Genomic DNA, 26,408 nt, shown 5'->3' on the forward strand with positions numbered 1-26,408 from the left:
AGCTGGCATCCAAACAATAGTGCTTGCAGAAGGCCGAAGGAGTGGCCCACGTGGCCGCCCTGCTGATGACATGCCTCTGGAATGCGACCGCCATGGCCTTGGCTCTGATAGCATGGGCATGCATGTTCGCTGGAAGTGGCTTGTGCTGCCCCTCATAGGCCTCCTTGATGGCCAAAATCATCCAGCTTGCTATAGAGGCGTTGGAAGCCTGATAACCCGGCATTGATCCCCAAAGGTGACAGAGAACCTCCGACTTGCGTAAGCTCTTGGTCCTGTCCAGATAGAATTTCATCTGGACAGTGCAAGACCCTTTGAGCATCGTCATTGGGGTCTGCAAAGAAAGTAGGTAACAAAATATTTTAGTGGAACGCAGAGACTACTTTAGGTAACACAGGATGCGTTCTCAGGACCACCTCATCACTGTGAAAAGTAGTGTAAAGTTCTGAAGCCACCAGTGCCTGGATTTCGCGAACCCTACGTGCAGAAGTAAGACCCACCAAGAGAATTGTTTTAATGGTGACTAGTCTGATGTCTGCTGACCACCTTAGGTTCAAAAGGTTTGTCCGCAAGGGCGCCCAACACTACATTGAGGTCCTACACCGGGTGTGGTTTCTCGATAGGAGGGTAGAGCCTGGTGAGGCCCGCCAGATGTCACTTAACCACCGGGTTGTAGGAAGAGAACACACCCTCCTCAGAGTTACCATAGTCTCCTATGGCTGCCAGAAAGGTACGGCATGTGTCTGTTTGCACTCCTGATTGTGTGTGGTGTGCAGAGAAGGATATTATATCATCCAACGTGCACGTAAGCGGGTCAACCTCCTTTGATTCCACCCAGTGGCAAAACCTAGTACATTTGCTTTTGTACTGGCTCCTAGTAGCATTGCGCCTAGCACCCTGTATGATGTCTAGGTTTGCTTGTGACAGCCACAGATGCTTTTGTGTGACCTGCTCAGGGACCACGCTGCGAGGGCTAACTTATGCAGAGTGGGGTAGATGACCCTGCCTCCCTGCTGTGATAGAAGATGGGCAGGGCCCAATGGAAGGTGAATGAGAGGCTTGTCAGAGAGGTTGAGCAGCTTAGAGAACCATGGTCTCGCAGGCCACAAAGGAGCTATTAGAATGATGCTGAGGTGCCGTGATTTTCTTATCTTGCAGATCACCCTGTGAACCCTAGGAGTGGGAGGAAATGCATATGCGTTCATGCTGTTCCACTGTAACTCCAATGCGTCGCCCAGGGACCCGGGGCCCTGTCCCTGCCAAGACGCAAACTGAGGGCATTTCCTGTTGTACCAGGTGGCAAAAAGATCCACTTGAGGATGCCCCATCTGATAAAGATCCTCTGAAGGACCTGATCGTTCAATTGCCATTCGTAATTGCCCGCTCCCAGTCTGTTGAGCCTGTCCGCCTCCATGTTGGACTCCCCTGGGAGGTCGATTGTGCTCAAGTAAATGTTGTTCTCCAGGGCCCACTCCAAATGCTGACTGCTAGGCTGCACAGAGGCGGGGACCTGGTGCTACCCTGCTTTTTGATGTAATACATGCTGGTGGAGTTGTCCGTTTGAATGAGTATTATCTTGCCACTGATAAGTGGTAGACAAGCTTTGAGAATGAGCCAGATAGCTTTGAGCTCTAGCCAATTGATATGGGCCTCCTGCTCTTGGAGGGACCAGACTCAATGGACGCTGTGGTTGTCCAGGGTAGCCCCCCAACCGTCCAAGGAGGAATCCGTGGTGATGGTCACTTGCGGTGCTACTTGCCGGAAGGGCCTATCTGTCTGGTCCTGGTGGAGAAAAGAAGGAATGCTGACAAGCTCAGCTTGCGAGCCCTGCTACTGATTTCATGAGGCTGTGAAGTGCAGCTGCAACCTCCTCATTTTTAGCCTCATGTGAGGTACTGCCAGTAGGAACCCTGCCACGATACCCAAGAGATGCTGGTACCACCAGGCTGAGGTCGCCTCTCTAAGAAATTGACCTGTGGGCCCTCTTGATGGTTGTGATCTTGCCCTCCGAGGGGAAAAAACTCTCGGAGCTTGTGTTCTAAATGAGGCCCAGGAAAGTCAGACTTTGCGTAGGCTGCAGCTGTGACTTCTTGAGATTGATGGAAAATCCCAGTTCGTGGAGTCTGTTCATGAGGGCGGAAGAAGTGTGCTGGACTGCCTCCGGGGATCTTGCCCCGACGAGCCAGTCGTCCAAGTACGGGTAGACGTCGTGACATGGGGCCTTGAGAAGGGCTGTCATTGCACTCAGTCTGGTAAAGTCCCCAGGGGTTGAGTTGAGGCCGAAGGGTTGAACCTTTTATTGGAAATGGAAGCTCATGATCCTGAACCATAGATAGGACTGAGGAGGCTGCCAAATTGGGAGGTGTTGATACGTGTCCTTTAGATGCAGGGAGCACATCCAATCTCCCCTGCACAGTGTCTCTGCAATAAGCTCTGGCGTAACCAGCTTTAATTTTTGAAGATGGAGGGAGAGGTTCAGGGTGGAGACACCCTCCGACGTCTTCATCAGGGCCTAGATGCCAATTTCTTCAAAACAACTTGGTTGGACCTGACCAATGTCCATTCACTCTGAATAGTGACCAATATCTCCTACGTCCCATCCCTTTCCTCCATACTGCATGGGCGTCCCTCGCTAGGGATGGGAGACAACCTTTTTCACCAGAAAAAACCTTCTTCCCCTTTAAATTTAGAGGTGCGTCCCTGGGAGCATGTGCTCCCCTGATTCCGCCCACCGGCGCCACTCCCGAGTCCCCTTTTCCGCATCGACGGGAACGGACCGCTTAAACCAGCGCTCCCGGGGTTGGCTTTGCCCTTCTAATTCCACACGTTGTTCCCCGGATACTGATTTCTGTCTTTTGTCTTCTGTTTTTTTTATCTTAATCAGGTACTCTGTCCTCTGGCGCCACACTCCTCCCCGGCACATGTCGTAGTCAGAGGACTTCAGAGGGTGTCCAGTCTGCGAGGGTGCTCTTCCCTACGTCTGACTCACATTCTCCTTGCCTCTGGCAAATTATGGGAATGAGATTATCTTTCCCCCAAAGGCATCCAATATAAAAGGCAATTCCCAGCGGACTGAACAGTAGTAGATGGCAAAGCTAGTGCGTAATTGAAGTTCATTCAATGATTTAGATATTCTTGGCGTCGTATGTTTAAGAGGCCATAAAATCTTGGTGAACAAAGTAACTTTTGTGCCAATGCTATTATGTCCTACCTTAGACTTGGTCCACCATTCACTATTTAAAAAATATATATGCATGTTATTTCTGTAAAATCAGCATTAGATCATTACTTGTTGCTCTTGAGAAATGTGGTCAAGCTTTTAGTTAAGGAGCTTAACAAGGACGAAACAGATTCAAGTACACAAACACTTGGTTTGAGTTCTACAGGAAGATATTGCTCTCCAGTGCCATTAACATACCACTGTGAGCCAGTGTTGCATTGTATGGAATATAATTGATTTGAGGTTTTGTTTTATATTGTAGGAAAGAAGACTGATTTGTTTGGAAGCATTTGTCTGCTTTGGGTTCAAATCTTTACTCCATTGCTCTGCGCTTGAAGAACATGATCACTATACAGTATTTGCAAAGTATAGTTCGTCTTCAATGAAAACTGTTGTAAATAATTCAAATGATGTGTTCCTTTGTGCCATTGCATGTCGAGATGTAAGCCACAGCCTCCCATTTCTTGGTTTTTACCAAATAACTGCAGCCTTATCAGAAAACGGGTCAAATTGAATTTAATCAAATAAGATGCTGACCTTTTAAGGTTCCTTTTTGTTTTTTCCTCCCATTTTAGCCTCTACTGTTAGTACAAAATCTGTGTCAAATCCAGGATCATTACAGCGATCCCGCAGCGACATTGATGTGAATGCAGCAGCCACTGCCAAGTCTAAAGTGACTGCACCTGCAGCTTCCGTTTCCTTCAGTTCTGCTGCAGCGCTCCCTCCAGGATCCTATGCATCGCTAGGTAAAAGCATGCCTTTTCTGTGTTTAATTTTAGCAGAGTCTGCCTTGGGTGGGTTATGTTGACCGTTATGCCTTGCCAATTTGACATTGTGCAGACAAGAAAACCTTTTCCCTTTGCCTAGTAAAAAGTGGATTTCAGTCTTATCTGGGTGTTATTTTGCATGGCCTGAGAAGCAAAGGTTTTGTAATTGAAATAGTGAACCTATAGTCACCAGTGATGTTTGCACTTTGTGAATCGTTCTGCTTTTCTATTGTGAGTTTAAGCATTATCTATTGCATAGCTGACAAACCATTTGCGGTAGCCAAGGTAATGTAAAGGTGTTTTGTAATGGTAGGCACAAAAGAATTATTAAAGGGCAGTAGATGCTTTAAGGTTTTTTTTTATTCTTCTCTTAGGTGTGTCTTTCCTTGCTATTGATTAGACATCTCAGGACCCACATTGTGGCATGCCTCACACATGTCCCCATGCTGTATTTTGGCAAATCTTCCCTTTGCCACTAGGTGATTTTAGATGCTTTTAAAGCCAGTGTTGGAAATGCAGTTCAAACTACCAAGAGTAATTGGGTTTGTGTAATAATTCTGTGTATATAATGCTCACCTAAAGTTGCTTGTGCTTCAATCCTTGATGTATATTTGCTATATACCTGCAGTACTGTTTTCTTTTTTTTCCAATCTGTAAACCTTTTTATTTTCCTTGCAAATGTACCAACCTTCCACTTCTAATTCTACTAACCTTTCCCTATCCACCCCTTTCCCTGCTTTTTTTTCTTAACTTTGCTATAAGATGGTACTACTTCTAAACCTGATGGTAAGCAGTATGTTTCTGTAACTAGGGTCTGTCTCCTGCTCTGTACTATTACCTGGTCAGTATTTGTCACAGTGTATCTCTAGCTGGTTCTCATCTGTGCTCACTGGTTATCTGCATGACTTGTTGCATGGTTGTCTGTCCTCTTTAACTCATGAGAACATTGGTAAGCTCATTTGTCTTCACTAAACCATGCAAGTATACACTGGTATAGTGACTATTTCATCCAACATTGTGTTGATCTGCAGTTGTAGAGTACTATTACCATTTTCAGGCAGGAACAATGCAGCCCCTGGATTGACTCTGCAGTACAACTCTTCAATCTGTCTTGCAATGCAACAATATTAATGTTTGAATATTGCTTTTGATAGAATTTAATTTGGTCATCTATCCATTTAGTTTATACCTATGCAATCCCACTTCAAAAAAGCAAATATCCGCTGAGAGGCCTTCCAACTAGTGTGTAATTGAGCATGTTTGAAGGGGTGAATTTTAAAAGGATATGGAAGAAACATCAGCATGCTATAAGCCCAGCTTTCACTACAGCTTAATTTGAAACAATGTTTTATTTTTGGAAAACTCTGAATGCAGACTTTGCAGTTCAATATATATATATATATTTCTGAGGCTTGTGGAATCTGCTTAGATCACATGCTGTGCATAGGCCGACATCTAGTGGAAGCTGCCGAGTATTACAGTTTGTTTTTCGAAACTCGAAAATGGGCGTCGACACAGGCGTGCCAGTAATACTATCCCTAGTGTGACGTCCACTGTACCCAAGATCCCTCACGCGTCTAGGATCCTCAGATTGTTTTTTTCCGCCATACTGGTCGGAAGCATCTTGCGGAGTCCCCTGGCCTTAGCCATACTTTTGCTAATAATTGAAATTTATTATTCGAAGGGATTGTGTCCTCCGACGTATTCCTTATCTTAGATAGAAATCCTTCAGCTTTGCTGGCCTCGGAAAATTTTTTCGCCAGAGGGCGCTGCGCGTCGATGATCGCCGAGTCGATGACCCTCGACGGCCTCCGTGCCGACGTCGACGTCATCCTGCCTATAAAGGCCGCGCGCAGCGTCCGTTGCTCAGTTCCGTTTTTCCGCGCTTCGTTGTGCCTCGGAACACCGTTGCTCAGTTCTCGTCAAGATAACGTATATAATAACTACTATTTACCTCGATATCGATGGCATCCTCCTCCGACCCGACGACCCCTCGGTCCGGTTTCAAAAAGTGCCGAGACTGCGGGAAGAAAATGTCGTTGACGGACCCTCACAGGGTCTGTTTGTGGTGTCTGGGAATCACGCACCAGAGTTCGGAGTGTGAGGAATGCCTTTCCATGACGGCGAAAGCCTTGAAGGAGCGTAGGGGGAAGCTCGAGAGAGGTAGGTCAACTTTAACTTCCTCGAAAGCTTCTTCGGTAGAGTCGAGACGTTCGTCTCCTCACCATAAAAAACACTCTCGATCTAGATCACGAAGTGGCTCCCACCACTCGTCGACATCGAGACACTCGAAGAAGAGACGTAGGAGATCCCCTTCGTCATCTTCGTCGAGTTCTCCTGAGAGAGTTCATTGCCCCACAAAACGCAGCTCGCAAGCTGAGTGGGAGGAATTCAGGAAAAAGATGCTAAGCGTCTTCGAGAAAGCGGCCTCGTCCCCCTCGAAGACAGCTGAGGGTGATACCCCGGGTAAAAAACCCAAAAAATCTAAACGCCGCGAGTCGCAGTACCCGGCGGAAAAGTCAACCCGAAAGCGCCTCGAGCCATCGGGAGATAAAGCATCATCGACGCCATCGTCGAAAACTCCTTCGAAACAGAGGTCGGCGCCATCGACGCCGTTGTCGAAGGATTCATCGGCGCATCAGTCGATCGAGCCGACGTCGACGCCGATATCGACGCCGGTGAAGGAAAGAACCACGGCTACTCCACAGCCAACGGTTAGACAAAAGACCTCCGACTCGACGCCGAGAACGTCGACGTCGTTCTCGAGCAGGACTCCGATCCTTTCGAGTTCTTCGAGGCCTAGTACACATTTCTCGACGCTTTTCACGGCGCCTTCGAGTACTTTCACGTCGGTGTCGACGACATCGACGTTTTCAAGGCCTGTGATGATGGCTCCTTCTGCATTGGAAATGGGGTTTATACCATTCCAAAAACCAATGTATCCCCCTTTAACCTCGATTTTTGAGGAAAGGGAGGATTCAGACCAAGATATTGATTTACAGAGGACCACATCACCAGAGCCAGAGACTTTCGCCTCTGAGGAAGGAAGATTAAAAAATCTTCAGGATGCACTTCAGGAAGCTAGTGGCTTGGACACTTCTCCTGAAGCAGAATTTATCAAACCAGACCCAGGAGAACATGCGGAGACTCCATATAGAGCTCTGATGTCTAGAATCATAGAATTTATGGGTTGGTCTGCACCTTCTCCTGCCTTTCAGCAGGATGACCTCACTGACATACTGGACAAGGGCCCACAGGAGGATCCTGTGGTTCCATTTCACTCTGCTCTACAGAGAAGGATTTTGACAAACTGGGAAACGCCAGAAATTATCCCGGCAGTAAATAAAAAACTGTCAACAAAATACAGGGTGGCTAGTTCTGACCCTGAATATTTGTCAAAACACCCTACTCCTGAGAGCTTGGTTGTACAGGCTGCAACCTCATCAGGCAGCACATCTGCATACCCCACTGCTCCGCAGGATAGGGATGACAAAAAGTATGATGCCATGGCTAAGAAGGTTTTTTCTGCCTGTAGCATGGCGTTAAAGTCTATTAACGCGACCTGTACGCTCGCTAGGTTCAGCCACACCCTTTGGGAGTGCGCTTCATCAGCGGCTGACTGCCTCCAAGAAGGAGAGGAAAGGGACGCATTTTTAAACATCATCAGGGATGGTAAAGATGCGATGTGCGAGACCCTACAAACTGGCCTAGATTCTGCTGACAGTATCAGCAGGGCCATGGCGGCAAGTACCACAATCCGCAGGCATGCGTGGTTGAGGAAGTCTGGTTTTGCCTCTGACGTGCAGACCAGGCTTTTGAATATGCCCTTTGACGGTTCTACCCTCTTTGGAAAGAAGGCGGATGACAGTTTGGAGAAACTGCAAACGTCCAAGGCAGCAGCCAAGTCATTGGGAGCTGCTATCCGTCAGAATACCTTTCGTCCTTCGGGATCATCGTGGAGAGGACGGTCCTTTCGTTACTATTCCTCATATGGAAGGGGCAGGGGACGACCGGCTCAAAGAGGCCAAGGAAGATTTACCCGTGGTGGACGGGGTAGGGGAAAGAAAGCCGCACCCGCAGGAGCAGGAGCCACTTTACCTTCGGCAACTGCATCAGCCGCTTCAAAACCACTCTGAGGTCTCCCCTCACAGAACACCAGTAGGGGGCAGGTTAACTCACCATCTGACGGAATGGCAGGCTATTACGTCAGATGCTTGGGCTCTGGAGACAGTGGCCCAAGGTTACTGCCTGCCCTTCCTACATATCCCTCAGAGTCATCCACCGGGGAACAACCCTTTGAAGCTTCCAGATCCGCTCCTCTTGCAGGAGGTTTTAGACCTGCTAGAGAAAGGTGCCATAGAACTGGTACCTGTAGCGGAAAGGAACAAGGGTTGGTACTCCCCCTACTTCATAATACCGAAGAAGGACGGAGGACTGAGACCCATCTTAGACTTACGGGAATTGAACAAATTCCTCCGAAAGGACAAGTTCAAGATGGTGACTCTCTCTCAGATCCTTCAGGCCCTCCAGCTTCAGGACTGGTTGGTATCTCTAGACCTCCAGGACGCTTATTTCCATGTGCCGATCCATCCCAGGCACAGGAGATACCTGAGGTTCGCAATTGGCAGCTCTCATTATCAATTTCGAGTTCTGCCATTTGGGCTAACCTCCGCCCCGAGGGTCTTTACCAAGCTAATGTCGGTTGTGGCTGCAAGTCTAAGGAGGGAAGGGATTCATGTCTACCCTTACCTAGACGATTGGTTGATCAGAGCTGTATCTTCGGAACAGGCTCAGAGACAACTAGATTATGTTTGCCACTTCCTTCACAAGCTGGGCTTCTCCCTCAATTTAAAGAAGTCACAGATGATACCATCACAGAGACTCCAATTCATTGGAGCAGTCCTGGACACTTCCCTGGGAAAAGCCTTGCCACCAGAGGTGAGGGCTCGAGATATTCTGCAGATGGTCATCAGATTTCAGAATGCCCAATATCTCCCAGCCTACGACTTTCTGAGGTTGCTAGGCCTCATGGCATCCTGCATATTCCTCGTGCCGGAGGCTCGCCTGAGAATGAGATCCCTCCAGTGGGCACTGAGAACTCAGTGGTCACAGTTCTCAGGAAGGATGACAGATCTCCTTCGGATCCCGGTCAAAGTAGCCCGAGACCTTCAGTGGTGGGCCTGTCGGGAGAACATCCTGAAAGGAGAAATGTTTTGGCAACCATGGCCGGAGATAACAGTAGTCACGGATGCCTCACTCACGGGGTGGGGAGCTCACGCCAACGACTTGACCATCAGCGGTCGTTGGTCTCCATCGGAGTCCAGACTACATATCAACCTGTTGGAGCTGAGAGCCATCAGACTAGCGCTGAAGGCTTTTCTGCCGTCTGTACGGGGAAGAAACGTCCTAATAATGACGGACAATACAGTGGCCATGCACTACCTCAACAAAAGAGGAGGCGTAGGCTCACTACCACTGTGCAGAGAGGCGATGCAGCTCTGGTTTTGGGCAATTCAGGAAGGAATCTCTCTATCGGCAATTCACCTAGCCGGAGAGAAGAACTTGACAGCGGACGCTCTGAGCAGGCAGAGCACAGTCTCTCACGAGTGGGAGATAGCTCAGGAAGTCCTTCAAGAGATCTTCGCCCTTTGGGGAACCCCTCAAGTGGATCTGTTCGCCACCAGTATCAACAGGAAGTGCGACAGATTTTGCTCAAGGGAATTTCCCCCGAGAGGAGCTCTAGGAGATGCGTTCGTAGTGGACTGGGAGTTCCCACTTCTGTACGCGTTCCCTCCGGTCCCTGTCATTCCTCAAATGATCAGGAGGTTGAGAAGGTTTCGGAAGACCATGATCCTAATTGCCCCGGATTGGGCCAGGAGAACGTGGTACCCGGACCTTCTAGACATGTCCATCTGCCCTCCAATTCGACTGCCATACAGAGAGGATCTTCTCTCGCAGAAGGAAGGTCAGGTTCTCCATCCAGCCATCAAGACCCTCAACCTTCACGCTTGGTGTCTGAAAGGTTGAGGTACAAGGATTGGGACCTTCCGGATGATGTTATGGAGGTGTTGCTTTCGGCCAGAAGGCCGGCAACTAAAACTCTATACCGCTGCCGTTGGAACAAATTTTGCAGCTGGTGCAGAGAAAAGAATATTGAACCCTTTTCTTGTGGTACACCTATGGTGTTGTCATTCTTACTTTACCTGGCTAATTCAGGCCTACAGGTTGGCACAATTAAGGGCTATCTCGCAGCGCTATCAATCTTTAAGCGCACTGCAGAGGAGCCTTCATACTTCAAAATTCCATTGGTAATACAATACCTAAAAGGATTAACTAATGTTTATCCCCCGAAACCTTTTCAAGTTCCCTTATGGGATTTAAACCTAATTTTAAACTTCCTAAAGGGTGCCCCTTTTGAACCACTACACTCTTGTTCATTGAAGCTTCTCACCCTCAAAACTGTTTTGCTAATAGCATTGACATCTGCTAGAAGGGTTAGCGAGTTGCAAGCCTTATCGTGTAAACCTCCACATACAATCTTTTACAAGGACAAAGTTGTTCTTCAGGTGAAGCCTAACTTCCTCCCGAAGGTAGTCTCGGAGTTTCACATCACTCAGAAGATTATATTACCTTCTTTCTACCCTCCTCCTCATCCGGGGAAGGAGGAAGAGAGACTGCACAGGCTGGACCCTAAGCGAGCCTTGAGCTTCTATATCAGCAGATTGGCTAAGATCAGACAAGCAGACCAACTCTTTGTAGGTTATGCAGGACATAAGTTGGGCCTTCCAATAACAAAACAAACCATCTCCAGATGGATTATTTTAGCCATTCTGGAGTGCTACAAATTGGCAGGAAAGGAGCCTCCTCAAAATCTAAGGGCTCATTCTACCAGGGGTATCGCAACATCCTCAGCCCTTCAAAGAGGGGTGCCAATTCGAGATATATGTGCGGCTGCCACATGGTCGTCCGCACATACATTTACCAAATTCTATAGCCTGGATTCCTCCTCTAGTCAAGAAACTAGATTCGGCAAGGCTGTGTTACACTCTGTCCATTCTGGAAGGGTAACATAACTTTTATTACTCCCGCCTCCAGTCACAATACCACTGCTATGGGAGTCTATCTAAGATAAGGAATACGTCGGAGGACACAATCCCTTCGAAGAACTAGTTACTCTTACCTTGTAACGTTCTTTCGATGGGATGTTCCTCCGACGTATTCCTTATCGACCCTCCCATCCATCCCCGCAGTATGACTTCCTGTGGGTTTGCAGCCTATGCTCCTTCAAGGTGATTAGTCTAATCCAAAAACATTACTGGGGACTACAAAACGGAACTGAGCAACGGACGCTGCGCGCGGCCTTTATAGGCAGGATGACGTCGACGTCGGCACGGAGGCCGTCGAGGGTCATCGACTCGGCGATCATCGACGCGCAGCGCCCTCTGGCGAAAAAATTTTCCGAGGCCAGCAAAGCTGAAGGATTTCTATCTAAGATAAGGAATACGTCGGAGGAACATCCCATCGAAAGAACGTTACAAGGTAAGAGTAACTAGTTCTTCTTTGACATCCTTCCCCACACCAACGTCGACACTCGACGACGGCTGGAGAAGACATCGACCGTCGGCTGCTGCATGACGGATCTGGGCCTCGGAAGGCCGCTGGCCTCGGCCCGGGCCTAGTAGGCCGCTGGCCTCGGCCCTGCAAGTAGGGAGAGTGGGGGGTGGTACATACTCTTCACTCTTGGTATATACATACACTTATATATTTCCTACACTTATCAGCCCGCTGCCTCAAGGTGCGTATGGAGGGTACCCCTTTCCAATTCTGCCCCAAGTGCAACCGCAAATACCCTTGGGTCGACAGGCACGCCACGTGCAACCTCTGCTTGCCGAGGGACCACCCCGAAGCGAACTGCAGAGCGTGTAGTAGGTTTAAACCTAAGACACTTAAGGACCGTTCGACAAAGCGTTGGGCCCACCACGCCAGGCAGGCGGCCATGGCAGCGGAGGGCGCCTTCAGCGATGGCAGCGACGCCGTACTTTCGGACGGCGAGGGCATTACGGCGTCGAAAGACAGCCGAGCGCAGGTCCCCGACCTCGGAAGGTCGTCCGGCAGGGCGGCTATGGGGAAGACCCCCGGCGACGCAAGTGCTACACACCCTTCACACACTAAGCACACTAAATCCAACCGAACCTCGACGTCGACTTCTCGGAAAGAGGCACAGATAGAACGGTCCGACTCGGTGTCCTCTGGGCGCTCTCGATCGAGATCGCCTCATGACGCAAGGCAATCATCCACTCTTGCCAAGAGTGCCTCGCTCCCTAGACTAATGGAAGTTCGATCGTCGGAGGACAAAGACGACTTCCACCCCCAGGCCGCGCTCCAAGAGACGGAGCCCGCAGTTGACACCAGCGAGGCCCCACGCTCGAAAGACACAGATACCTCTCCCGATCCTCGACGCCAGGCGTCGAAAGTCCCCGAGGCCTCCAAGGGACAGGGAAAACATTTTTCCACGCACGGGGAGGGGGGGAAACAGCGGAAAGCACATTCTTCCACTCCTGTAAGACCATCCTTCCCCCCTAAGCAGACAAACAAATACAAGTCTACTGAGAGATCAACTTCCAGCAAGGGTACCCTTGATAAGTCCCCTAAATTGCCTACTAAAGTCATCCCCTGCTCCAAAGAATGGTCCAGCGAAGACATAGACAGGGTCATGTCAAGGATGTCTTCCTTGGCTGATTTTTACGACAAGAATCCAGAGCATTTCCTCTCGTATGACCCTCAGGGGGCCACGCCCTCAGGTTCCACTGATCCCATCCCCCTAAGTAAAAGGGCCCGGTTCGAAGGACCTGAAGCCTTCGAGGTACAGCCTTACTCTACTCCATACTCTACTCCACACCCCAGGTACCTAGGAGAGCCTTTCCCTGAGGGGGACCAGGAGTTTGGAATGATGGAGGAACAAACCGGGACGGAATACTATGCGGATGATGAGGACCAGGGGGAGGGAGAAGATGAGCAGGAAATTTACAGAGTAGATTCCCCGGTAGAGAACGAAGCCACAGTTACCGACTCGCCAGTCGATAACCAGCCCCTCCTTAATGAGGTTCTCGCTCGCGCGGCAGAACATTTTCACATCGACACCCACGGTGTACAGGAGGAAAGGGACTTCGCAGAAGAGTTGGTGGGAGAGAGGAGGCCGGTCGCTCAGACCATCCCTATCTTTAAATCTATCCAACGAAGAATAGATCCGTCCCTGGTGAACCCAAACCTCACCAGAGCAGTCAACCCCAGGGTCGAAAAACTTTTCCGGGCAGCCCAGTCTGACCCTCTCTATATAAGAGGATATCTTAAACCAGACTCCCTAGTTGTTACCAACACTCGGAAGAGAGCTGGAACACCCTTATCTTCATCAGAAGCTCCTCCCGACAAGGAGAACAAGAAACTTTACGGGTTTGGCAGGAAGGTAGCCTCAACGTCCGCCTACCAAGCAAGGATTGCTAACTCCACCACCCTGTTGGCCAGCTACAACTGCCATCAATGGGAAGAGGTCGCGGCACTCATAGCCTCTGCTCCTGAACCGTTAAAGGGCCAATTGGCTCGGATCTCGGCAGAAGGGAGAGCCGTGTCTGGTTGCATATTGAAAGCAACTTTCGACGCCGCGGACAACGCAGGGAGATTGATAGCAGAAGGTACTGTTATCAAGAGACATGCGTGGTTACGGCAGTCGGGGTTCAAAACAGAAACTCGGGCTTCATTAATAGACAAGCCGGTGGAACCCGATCTATTGTTTGGGAAAACGGTCGAAGACGCACTGAAAAACGCCAAGGACAAATACGAAACACTTAAATCCCTTGGCCAACTAACCAACAAACCCCCTAACCAGAGGGGGAACAGTAATTTTCGTCGCCCTCGCGGCCAAAATTCACAAAGAGGCAACTATGCCCAGGGACAGGGTACACAGTGGAACAACAGCCAGCAGTCTACCCAAAGTTACGGCAGGGGTAACAAAAGAGGTCGTGGGAGAGGCAGAGGCAGCCCCAACAAGGGAGGTGGCACGCCTCCACCAAAGCAGTGACGCTCAGTTCAGGGTCCCTTCTCACGCAACCCCAGTAGGGGGACGCATTTCCAACTTCACCCAGGCTTGGGAAGGGATCACCTCAGACAGATGGGTGCTGTCAACAGTGTCCACAGGATATTGTATAGAATTACTGCAGCGTCCCCGGAACCATTCTCCACGACAAAAAGTACACTCCCTAGAACATCAGAAAATCCTTCTCGAGGAGATCGCCATTCTGCTAGAAAAGGACGCGATAGAACTCGTCCCAGGACACCAGGTAAACAAGGGTATCTATTCAACTTACTTCCTTGTGCCAAAGAAAGATTTGACAATGCGCCCAGTATTGGACCTACGGCCTGCCAACAAGTATGTCAAGCCCCAAAAATTCCGTATGACCACGCTACAAGAGGTAATCCCCCTCCTAAAAAAGGGGGATTACATGGCAACCTTGGATATGAAAGATGCTTATTTTCATATTTCCATGCTCCCGGCGCACAGAAAGTACTTGCGCTTCAAGGTGGACAGTCGCCACTACCAATTCAAGGTACTGCCCTTCGGGATAGCTTCAGCACCAAGGGTATTTACCAAGGTACTGGCGGTGGCAGCGGCACACCTACGCAGGGAGGCAATCCCAGTGTACCCTTATCTGGACGACTGGCTCATAACGGGGGAAACCCCAGGAATTTGCAGGACAAACATTCAAAGGACTATCGACCTCCTCCACGAATTAGGCTTCTCAATCAACGAGAAGAAGTCAAGCCTTGTGCCAAGCACCTCAAAACAGTTCCTAGGAGCAATCCTAGATACTCAGGAAGGGTTGACCTTCCCTTCGGAAGAAAGAATTCGGAATATACTACTGCAAATTCCACATTATCAGTCCGGTCAACAAATAACGGTACGCAAAGCAATGCGTTTACTGGGCATGATGGCGTCATGCATTTACCTGGTCCCCCACGCGCGACTGCGCATGCGTCCCATGCAGGAATGGTTGGCGAAACAGTGGTCTCAGGCAAGTGGTCAGTGGGACGATCTAGTGGTCGTTTCGCCAACACTTGTACAGAGCCTACACTGGTGGACAAGAGAGAATCTCGCAAGGGGAAAACCCTTTTACGATCCCGAAATACAGGCAGTGGTGACTACAGATGCATGCCTGACTGGGTGGGGAGCTCACCATCTCCACCACACAGCTCAGGGTCTCTGGTCTCACTCAGTAGCCAAGAACCACATCAACCTCCTAGAGCTTCTGGCAGTATTCCGAGCGCTCTGGGCGTTCGAGCCCCATCTACTAAACCTGTCGGTGCAGATCCGGACGGACAGCACGACAGCCATGTTCTATCTGAACAAGCAAGGAGGGACTCGTTCGCCAAATCTGTCCAAGCTTGCCCAGAAAATCTGGATATGGGCACTCAGACGGAACATCTTCCTGTCATCGCAACATGTTCCAGGGGAGCTCAATTCCCTAGCGGATGCTCTAAGCAGAGACTCCCTCCCAGAAGAACACGAATGGGTACTTCACAGAGAAATCGTAGAAGATCTCTTCTCTCGGTGGGGTTTCCCCACTATAGACTTATTCGCCACAAGCAAAAACAAACAATGCCCAGGATTTGCATCCAGGTTCCCCCAGCCAGACTCCCAAGGGAACGCCCTGTGGATGAACTGGCCAGGGATGTTTGCGTACGCTTTTCCACCAACTCCTCTCATCAGGAAGGTGGTGTACAAGATGAACAAGGAATCGATGACGCTCATCCTAGTTGCTCCCATGTGGGCGAGACAACCATGGTTTCCACACCTACGCAGGATGGCGGTGTGCGAGCCCATTAAACTTCCAGCCTGGTACAACCTACTGTCCCAGCAACAAGGTCAAACAGTGCACCAGCAACCCAACTCGATGAACCTGGCAGCATGGCTCCTGAGGTCATAGAGTTTGGACATCTCAATTTACCACAGAGGTGTATGGACATCCTAAAAGAATCCAGGAAACCAAACACAAGGCACTGTTACTTTGACAAGTGGAAAAGATTTGTTATTTGGTGCCAGAATAGACAAATCAACCCTGTTGATTGCACTCCTTCCAACGTCGTGACATACATGCTCCACCTGCTCGATGCAGGATTGGTTTTTAACTCTCTGAAAGTACACCTGGCAGCCCTCTCGGCTTACACCACATCCCATAACAAGGTGTCGTGGTGGAAAGTACCAGTAGTTAAAGCCTTCATGGAAGGAGTAAAGAGACTTCACCCTCCTATTTCAAACCCACCGCCAGGATGGGACCTTAATGTGGTGCTAGCTAAGCTCATGGGCCCCCCTTTCGAACCCATGCATAAAAGTAGTCTCAAACACCTGACTTATAAAACGGCCTTCTTAGTAGCCATTACCTCTATAAGAAGGGTCAGTGAAATTCAGGCTCTGTCAGTGCAGGATCCGTTCTTTACTATCCACAAAGACAAACTGGTTTTACGCACACACCCTAGGTTCTCACCTAAATTTATATCAAAGTTCCATGTAAACCAGTCCATCGAGCTTCCGGCTTTCTTCCAGAACCCGCAAAGCTCGGCTGAGGTGAAACTACACACCCTAGATGTGCGTAGGGCGGTCCTCTACTATATAAATAAAACCAGACCGCTAAGGAAAACAGATCAACTGTTTGTCTCCGTAGCTACAGGCAGAGAGGGAGATCGCGTCTCTAAAGGCGCTATCTCGAAGTGGATTATCAACTGTATACAGCTGTGTTACTCTCTTTCTGAAAGAACTCTGCCTTTTACGCCAAGGGCCCACTCTACTAGAGGCATTGGGGCCACTCTGGCTTTCATTGCAAATGTTCCCCTCGACACCATTTGCAAAGCAGCTACTTGGAGCTCTATTCACACTTTTACTCAGCATTACTGCATTGACACTCATTCCAAGACAGATACACAAGTGGGACAAGCGGTTCTAAGACACCTGTTTGCTCATGACCCTTCTCACATCCCACCTCCTTCTTCTGGTACTGCTCGCTAATCTATGCACAGCATGTGATCTAAGCAGATTCCACAAGCCTCAGAAGGGATACATTACTCACTGTAATCGTATTTCTGATGCTTGTATCTGCTTAGATTCACATGCGACCCACCCTTCCTCCCCTCCGAGAGAAGGCGCATGATTGCTTGTAGTCTTACCTTTCTGTCTATCTGCTTGGATTATCTGTACTCACGCTACTCCTCATGCTTCCTCATGTCAGGAAAAAATACAATCTGAGGATCCTAGACGCGTGAGGGATCTTGGGTACAGTGGACGTCACACTAGGGATAGTATTACTGGCACGCCTGTGTCGACGCCCATTTTCGAGTTTCGAAAAACAAACTGTAATACTCCGCAGCTTCCACTAGATGTCGGCCTATGCACAGCATGTGAATCTAAGCAGATACAAGCATCAGAAATACGATTACGGTGAGTAATGTATCCCATATTTCTGATGTTTGTTAATCTGCTTAGAATCACATGCTGTGCATAGGTCCGACATCCAGTGGTCACTGCGGAGTATTGCATTTTGTTTTTCGTAGTCGAAAAGGGACGTCGACAAGGCGTGTCTGAAACACTATCCCTATAGTGATGTGCGTTGTACCCACAATCCCTCACGCGTCGAGGTCCCTCAGATTGTTTTTTTCCGCCCAGCTACTGGTCGCCTTTACGCGGAGCTCCTCGAGAGACATTGCAGATTTCATCTCCTCGACCTTTGGTCGTTTTCCTATATTAATATAGAACATATCGATCCCCCCCTCGACGCTGTTGTGAAGCTGTCTCCGCCGAGCAAGATCTTCGACGGAGGGGACGAGCGGAGGAGATCCTTCGGCGTTGCCGAACACGTGGCCTGGCCTCGCAGGCCATATACAGTAGGGAGAGTGGGGGTCGTGGGACATCTCTGGTTCTTTTCTGAGAATGCCTTTCCTTTTCCCCTTCCTTTCCCTTGGGGTGGTTATCACGATTTATTGCCTCGGCTATGGAGAGGACACCCTTTAGGTTTTGCCCGCTTTGCAAGGGCAAGTTCACTTGGAAGGACAAGCATTCACGGTGTAACCGCTGCTTGCCCCTCGATCACAAAGAGGAAGGTTGCACGGCTTGTCGGCTTCTTAAGCCTAAGACTCTAAAAGACCGTAGGGTCAAGAGGTGGGCGGCCTACGCTATGTCGAAGGCCGACGCTTCACCCACCGTTGCTACCACCGACAGTGACGAGGAACGTGATACCACGACCTCCGCTACGGAAGTCGAAAACCCCCCTAAAGAGCGCACACGCGCTTCGTCGTCTGTCCCCGGCCCCGACGGGCTCGGCTCACGCCCTGCTTATGGGGATGAACACCCCGGCGACATTGACGCACACAAGACCACACCCATAAGCACACAACCCATGGCTCTTCTTCGTTAAAGGCGAAGAGAGCATCAGCGCCCAAGGAGACGCAGGTTCCACCGGCGGACTCCTCGGACCGTTCGGGTTCGAAGCCCCTCTCACAACCGCAGCCGCGACCAGCGACTGGGCTTTCGGCAAATAAGGGCGCCGCCCCCAAATCATCGGCCGGCGCGCATCAGCAGAAAGCGCATGCCGCCGTAGAGCGATCGACACCCATAACGTCGAAACCACAGCCCTCCGCTGACAAACGAGTCGCTGAGAGCTTGGCGAGGATCGTGGTAGCCGACGCCCACAAGCGTACGCCAAAAGACACGTCGAGCGCTACGCAGAGGTCGAAAGACACGCCGAAAAAGCCCGAAGAAAGGCAGGGACTACCCCCTTCAGTCGAGGGGACCCCCAACACACCTGAAGGCTTTTCGGAGGGCGACGGGACACTTTCCTCGACGTTGTGGGAGAGGTCGAGCCGTTTTCAGCTACAAGACACTATTTTTCCCCTGCTAGACCGCTCAGGGGTACCCCATGAAACCATGGAAAGGCTCCATCTCTGCATGGAAAGAATGGAGAGGTTTATGAATACCCAGAACCCTCCCACTCCCAAGAGAATAAGAGAAGGGCCTCAGGAGGACCCCAGGGCCAAAATTCCGAGACTAGTCAATCCCCACCAGGACACAGCCTCAGACTTCCATAGTGTGTATGACCTCACTGGGGAAGAACATTACTTTGAGGAAGAGGATGATTTTATGGACGAGGAAGAGGGACGGAACCAGGAGGAAGGTCTGGAAGACAGCCCAGACTTGGTAGGAGAAGGCTTCGGAGAAAATCCAGAAGAAGGACCTTCTCACCCCTGGCAATTCCCTTCAATATATTCCGACACTGATGTCCTGAACCTAAATCCTCCTGACAATTCACCTATTAGAAACACATCTCCCATTGACGATCAGCCCACATTCAATGCCCTGTTGCGCAGAGCAGCAGCACATTTCGAACTGGACACTGGGGAGCTCTTTCCTGAATTAGACTTTGTGGAAAGAGTAATTAAGGAGAAACCCCCAGTCAGTCAGACCATTCCCCTCCTCGCTTCGGTGAAGAGAAGAATCATCCCTTCGCTGTCCACACCCGCACTAATCAGAGGGGTCAATCCTAGAATTGAAAAACTTTTCACTCCTTCACCCTCAGACCCGCTGTACATCAGGGGACATTCCATTCCGGATTCCCTGGTAGTAACTAATACAAGAAAGAGGGCAGTGGTACCACTTTCCACCAGTGAGGCACCACCTGACAAGGAGGGCAAGCGGTTATATGCCCTTGCAAAAAGAGTTACATCCTCGGCTGCCTTTTCGGCAAGAATTGCGAACAACAATTCTTTGCTCGCTAGCTATGCGGACGCGCAGTGGGCCAAACTGCGCAAAGACGCCGAAGAAGCGCCAGAACCACTACGTACACGCCTGCTGACAACTATTGGCGAAGGAACCCAGGTCAACCAGAGTATTGTAAAGAACTCTCTGGATGCTGCAGAAACAGCGGGACGTTCCCTGGTTCAGGGAATACTCCTAAAACGCCACGTATGGCTGCGCAACTCAGGGTTCAAACCGGAGACACAGGCGTCTTTAATAAATAAACCTGTTGAAGACTCAAACCTCTTCGGGAAAGCGGTGGATGAGGCTCAGGAGATGGCTAAAAAAGAGTTCGATACTATCAAAACTCTTGACCAAATCTCTAAGCCCTCTACCAGGCGCGGCTATGGCAACAAACGCTTTTTTCGTGGCCAACGACAACAACAAAACCAGCAGCAACAGTACCCTGCCACCAATTTCCAGACCAATAGTGGGCAGTACAGCCAAAGAGGCCAGCGCCGGGGCAAAGGAAGAGGCCGGGGGTCCACCCCCAGAGGCTCCCAAGCCCCCAACAACACCAAGTGACGCGAAGATTCGCGTCCCCTCCCATGCAACACCGGTCGGGGGCCGGATAACATCCTTTCTTCCAGCATGGGAGGGTATAACGTCAGACCGCTGGGTACTTTCCACCGTAGCCCACGGATACTGCATCGAATTCAACAGTTCCCCAACATACAAACCCCCGAGGGGACGACGCATGACACCGGAACATCTTGCCATCCTTCTCCAAGAAGTACAACAACTGCTGGAAAAAGGAGCCATAGAGGTCGTGCCTCTATCTCAGGTAACGGAAGGTATTTATTCAGTGTACTTCCTTGTACCCAAAAAGGATCTAACCATGCGCCCTGTATTAGATCTGCGCCCAGCGAACAAGTTTATCAAACCCCAAAAGTTTCGTATGGTGACCTTACAGGAAGTGATCCCACTGCTATCACAGGGAGATTACATGACAACATTAGACATGAAAGATGCATACTTTCATATTTTAATGTTGCCAGCGCACAGAAAATACCTCCGGTTCATGATAGAGGGCAAACACTACCAGTTCAGAGTGCTACCCTTCGGCATAGCATCAGCACCAAGGGTATTCACGAAGGTGCTGGCAGTGGCAGCGGCCCACCTGCGCAGGTTGTCCATCCCAGTTTACCCTTACCTCGACGACTGGCTCATAACGGGGGATTCTTACGAAACATGCTTCTCCAATACCCAAAAGACTGTAGACCTTTTGTTCCAGTTGGGCTTCTCCATCAACGAAAAGAAGTCCAGCCTAGACCCCAGCCAAATCAAACAATTCCTAGGGGCTCTAATTCAAAGGACGGCCTCGTCTTCCCCTCCAAAGAGAGGGTCCAAAACATGCTGTTTCAGATCCCTCAATATGTGACCGGTCGAGAGGTGACGGTACGCAAAGCAATGCGCTTGCTAGGCATGATGGCGTCGTGTATTTATTTGGTACCTCACGCGCGCCTGCGCATGCGCCCAATGCAAGAGTGGCTCAACAGCCAGTGGTGTCAGGCCAGGGGACTATGGGACGATCTAGTGGTGGTCTCGCAGGCCTTAGTTCTCTCGATTCGGTGGTGGACAAAGGAAAACCTGGGAAAAGGGAAACCCTTTGCCACACCCTTGGCGGAAGCCACTCTAACCACAGACACATCCCTCACAGGATGGGGGGCTCACCTATCCCATCAGACTGCTCACGGAGTGTGGACTCCGAACGTAGCATCCAAACACATCAATCTTCTGGAGCTACTAGCGGTGTTCAAGGCGCTAAAAGCCTTCCAGGAACACCTACAAGGCAGGACAGTGATGGTCCTTACAGACAGCACCACAGCCATGTATTACATCAACAAGCAGGGGGGAACCCACTCTCCAGGACTGTCCAAACTGGCCCAAAATATATGGAAGTGGGCTCTCAAACAAAACATGTTCCTACTGTCACAACATGTACCAGGGGAACTCAATCTGCTGGCAGACAAACTCAGCAGAGATTTCCCCCTGCCCGAAGAGTACGAATGGCGACTGCACGAAAACATCGTCTTCGATGTCTTCACACAATGGGGATTCCCAGAAATAGACCTGTTCGCAACCCTGGAGAACTCACAATGCCTAAGTTACGCCTCCAGGTACCCCCAGAACCAATCCAAGGGGAACGGTCTGTCGATACAATGGTCAGGGAAATTTGTTTACGCTTTTCCCCCCCGACTCCCCTTCTCAACAAGGTGGTGCACAAGATGCACCAAGAACAAGTAACCATGATACTGGTGGCCCCAATGTGGGCCCGACAGCCATGGTTCGCTCACTTGATGGAGATGTCTCTATCTCCCCCAGTGAAACTCCCCTGCCCGTATAACATGCTGTCACAAGACGAGGGCAGGACCCTACATCCATGCCCCCAGAACATGAACTTAGCAGCTTGGCTCCTGAGATCATAGAATTCGGACATCTACAGCTCCCGCAGAGATGCATGGACATCCTCAGGGAAGCCAGAAAACCTAACACTCGCCACTGCTATTCTAGCAGATGGAAGAGGTTTGTCATCTGGTGCAGGGGTAAGAGCATCAACCCGATTGACTGCTCTCCCACACATATTGTTCTATACCTGACCCACCTATTGGATTCAGGTCTAGTGTTCAATTCCATTAAAGTCCACCTAGCGGCACTATCTGCATACACCACTTCCCAACTCAAGGTGTCGTGGTGGAAGATCCCTGTTATAAAGGCCTTCATGGAGGGAGTAAAGAGAATACACCCCGCGATAGCTGACCCAGCTCCCGGATGGGACCTTAATGTGGTACTTACCAGACTCATGGGCTCACCATTCGAACCCATGCACAAAGCATCTCTTAAACACCTCACTATTAAGACTGCTTTTTTAATAGCTATCACCTCCATCAGGAGAGTAAGTGAACTTCAGGCTCTTTCTGTTCTAGACCCCTTTGTTACAGTTCACAGAGATAAGGTGGTTCTACGCACTCACCCAAGGTTTGCTCCGAAATTCATCTCAAAATTCCACGTAAACCAGTCTATAGAACTACCAGCGTTCTTTCAAGATCCTTCCAACTTGGGAGAAAGGACTCTGCACACACTAGATGTCCGCAGAGCGGTCATGTTCTACATGGAAAGAACCAGACCACTGAGGAAGACTAATCAGTTCTTCGTCTCGGTGGCAGCAGGAAGAGAAGGGGATGCAGTTTCAAAGTCCACTATTTCTAGATGGATTGTTCAATGCATCACTCTCTGCTATACTCTTGCTAAGAGAGAACTGCCCTTTAGGCCAAGAGCACATTCTACTCGAGGCACGGGGGCGTCCATAGCATTCATTGCAAATGTTCCCCTTGAGTCCATCTGCAAAGCGGCTACCTGGAGTTCTGTGCACACCTTTACAAAACACTACTGTCTAGATGCACACTCTAGATCTGACTCCCAGGTGGGACAGGCAGTATTAAGACATCTTTTCTCTACTGTTCCTTCTCATAACCCACCGCCAACTCCGGGTACTGCTCGCTAGTCTATGCACAGCATGTGATTCTAAGCAGATTAACAAACATCAGAAGACAATGCATTACTTACCGTAAAAGCATTTCTGATGGTTGTATCTGCTTAGATTCACATGCGCCCACCCTTCCTCCCCGCTCGGATGGAAGGAACATAGACATCCTTTCTATATTTCTCTCTTTTCTATACTCACTCACGTCTAGAAGGCTCCCTCAGGGCAGAAAAATACAAACAGAGGGACCTCGACGCGTGAGGGATTGTGGGTACAACGCACGTCACTATAGGGATAGTGTTTCAGACACGCCTTGTCGACGTCCCTTTTCGACTACGAAAAACAAAATGCAATACTCCGCAGTGACCACTGGATGTCGGACCTATGCACAGCATGTGAATCTAAGCAGATACAACCATCAGAAATGCTTTTACGGTAAGTAATGCATTGTCATATATATATATATATATATATATATATATATATATATATATATATATATATATATATATATATATATATATATATATATATATATATATATATATATATATATATATATATATATATATATATATATATATATATATACCCCAACTATCATTGAATATCTTTGGTTCCATCAAGACCCAATACATGATCGACATTGTTTTCTATGTGGCTGTACATAGAGTCTAACACATGGCTGCCTCAACATGATAACCGATCCTTGTAACTGGAAATATGTCATTATGTTAAAGGACTAACTAGCAAAGCACCTAGACACAACCAGGCCAACAGTTGTTTCGGGCACTAAATGTTGAGACCTTGGGAACGTGTGTAGAACCTGCTGGGCTGAAAACTTTAAAAGTAAAGGAAGGGTTTGGATGCAAGTCCTCTTTTTTATTTGACAATTCTATGGCCTATACACAAGTGTTTCCAGGTGCCACAAGACGAGATGGGAGAGGGTAGTAGGGGTGGGGGGCATGGAAATCAAAAAGGTTCAACAAAAAACTGTTTTTATAATGGCCTTGTGACAATTCTACTGTGCCAATGCATGACAAGGTGGTAAGTGCAGGGGAATGGGGTAGAAGTGCAGGAGTGGGGAACCCCCAAGAGTGGGGCGGGCATGTGCCAGGTGGGCCCAAGCGGCAACTGCTAGGGGAGAGGGGGTGGGATGAGTGCAGTGGACAGGGAGGACCAAGTTGGGAAGGGAGCCTGAGGGCAAGTGCTGGCAAAGGATGCTTGAAGGAAGGGTAGTGGGTGGTCTGGTCCCTGTATGAGACTGAAGGGACCATGCCCCAGTTGCAGCGGCAGGTGGAGAGGTTAGCAAGGGAGGGGGAGAGGAATGGAAGTGGAGAAAAGGAAAGTCTAAGAAGTTTCTGGAACTTTAGAAGATCCAGCTCAAGTCTGACGGTGGAGGGAGGCCGTGCCAGAGGGAGGAGCCAGACCAGGAAAGGGATTTACCTCCCCCTCTGCTTGGAGAAGCGTTTGACCTGCAGAGTGGTGGAGCGAGAAGACTGAAGGACTCTGGCTGGGAGGTATTTAGGGAGGGAAGGCTGGGTGTAAAGAGGTCCCAGGGCCCAGACAGCCTTGTGGATGATGCAAAGGGTCTTGAACTTGATCCTTGCGGTCACCCGGAGCCAGTGGGGGAATGTTAGGGCTGGAGAGATGCAGCTCCTAGGTTTGAGGCCAATGATACGTCTTGCAGTCCTATTCTGGATTAGTTGAACGAGGCTGAGGGGGAGGAAAGGGGCAGATTGAGGAAGAGGCTGTTGCAGTAGTCAAGCGTAGAGAGAACCAGGGCTCTGGAGATGTTGAGCTTCTGGGGGAAGGTGAGGAAAGGTAGAATGCCCCTGAGGAGGTGCAGCTGAAAATTTGACTTCTTGTCAAGGTCCATGATGTGTGGAGAGAAAGAGAGAGGAGTCAATGATGACCGCAAGGCTTTTTGGCTCACAAGTGGGTGATGGGAAAGGACAGAGGGAGTCTGGCCAGAGAGTGGGGTGGGGGGGGCAAGGAGCAGGCATCCCAAATATCTGTCTTACTGGCATGAAGGGAGAGATCATTAGCAGAGCAACATGCCTTGCAAAGCAGGAACTGCTGCTAAGGGTTATTGGCACATTTTTACTAACAGACATGTAAAACGTGTTTGTACAATAATTATGCAAGCAATATTTTCTTAGATATTTAAAGTTTTTTCACTAGTCATTGTGTTGAAGTTTTAGTATTAGCCTATTTGACCGAAATAAATCACCTAATGACCAATTTGGTCGAATTTCACATGTGTGATTTGGCCTTCGGGGGAATTTGACTGCATATAAATAGCAACCCTGGAGAGCAGGGGTTGCGGGGGTGTCCCCCGCTATCCATGGTTGGTATTTAGTAATTTTGAGGGTGCAGGGTGTCCCCCGCTTTCTTAAAATTGAAGGCGGGGGACCAAACAAAACCGCATATGCGTTTAACTTTTTTGGTCAAATTGCCACGAAGGAATTGCATACGGTCAAATCTACCTAAACCAAAGTTTTACCTTTGCCATGCACCTTAATTACTTTTTTCTCCGCAGAATCATTATCTTTTAAGATAAGACTTGAAATACTTCTTATATACATCTTTATTTATTTATATAATACTGTAGTTAGCCTTCTGTTTAGAGGAATTATTGAAAAATACAAATGGGAACAAATGTTTTTTTTAGTGAGTGGAAAATTCAGGCCCGTTGGGAAACCTACAGTTATCAACGTTTGTGATATTGTGCAATACGATACCCTGCGCCTCAGTCTCAGTAAGCTGCGTATTTATTTTTCCTTATCACAGATGAGCCTTAAGGGAAAATAGCTGGGCCTATCCACTTTGCAGTGATAGATGCAAATCACACTTCACAGGTGCAAGGTTTTCACCAAACACAACGCTCAATAAATACCCAAATAATATTTAAAACGATTTCCTGTTCTGAAGAATAGGTTCTTCCATCCCCAAGATGGCATTGGATGCATGGTCATGTTCAGTACTTCCCTGTAGTACTACTCTCCATAATTAGTCCAACCCACCTTATGCTCAGACACCCTTCTTTAACTTCCTCAGTCACTTTACACTCCCTCCCTACTCTCTCATTACCACTCTCACTCACAC

General features: G+C 49.2%; 1 protein-coding gene across 35 annotated transcripts in view; it reads left to right on the top strand.

Moving 5' to 3' along the window:
* CLASP1 (cytoplasmic linker associated protein 1) overlaps positions 1-26,408 on the top strand; it is a 2,584,612-nt gene that overhangs the window by 878,530 nt on the left and 1,679,674 nt on the right. For 20 of the 35 annotated variants that reach the window (XM_069616701.1, XM_069616702.1, XM_069616704.1 and 17 more), the window contains 2 exons: positions 3,793-3,963; positions 4,747-4,770. In XM_069616701.1, the coding sequence (XP_069472802.1) occupies positions 3,793-3,963; positions 4,747-4,770 (195 nt within the window). The remainder of the gene's footprint in view (positions 1-3,792; positions 3,964-4,746; positions 4,771-26,408) is intronic. The other 15 variants (XM_069616712.1, XM_069616727.1, XM_069616703.1 and 12 more) reach the window with 1 other exon arrangement.

This window comes from Ambystoma mexicanum, chromosome 9, assembly GCF_040938575.1.
Source record: "Ambystoma mexicanum isolate Mex_15411 chromosome 9, UKY_AmexF1_1, whole genome shotgun sequence".
Taxonomy (NCBI): Eukaryota; Metazoa; Chordata; class Amphibia; order Caudata; family Ambystomatidae; genus Ambystoma; species Ambystoma mexicanum.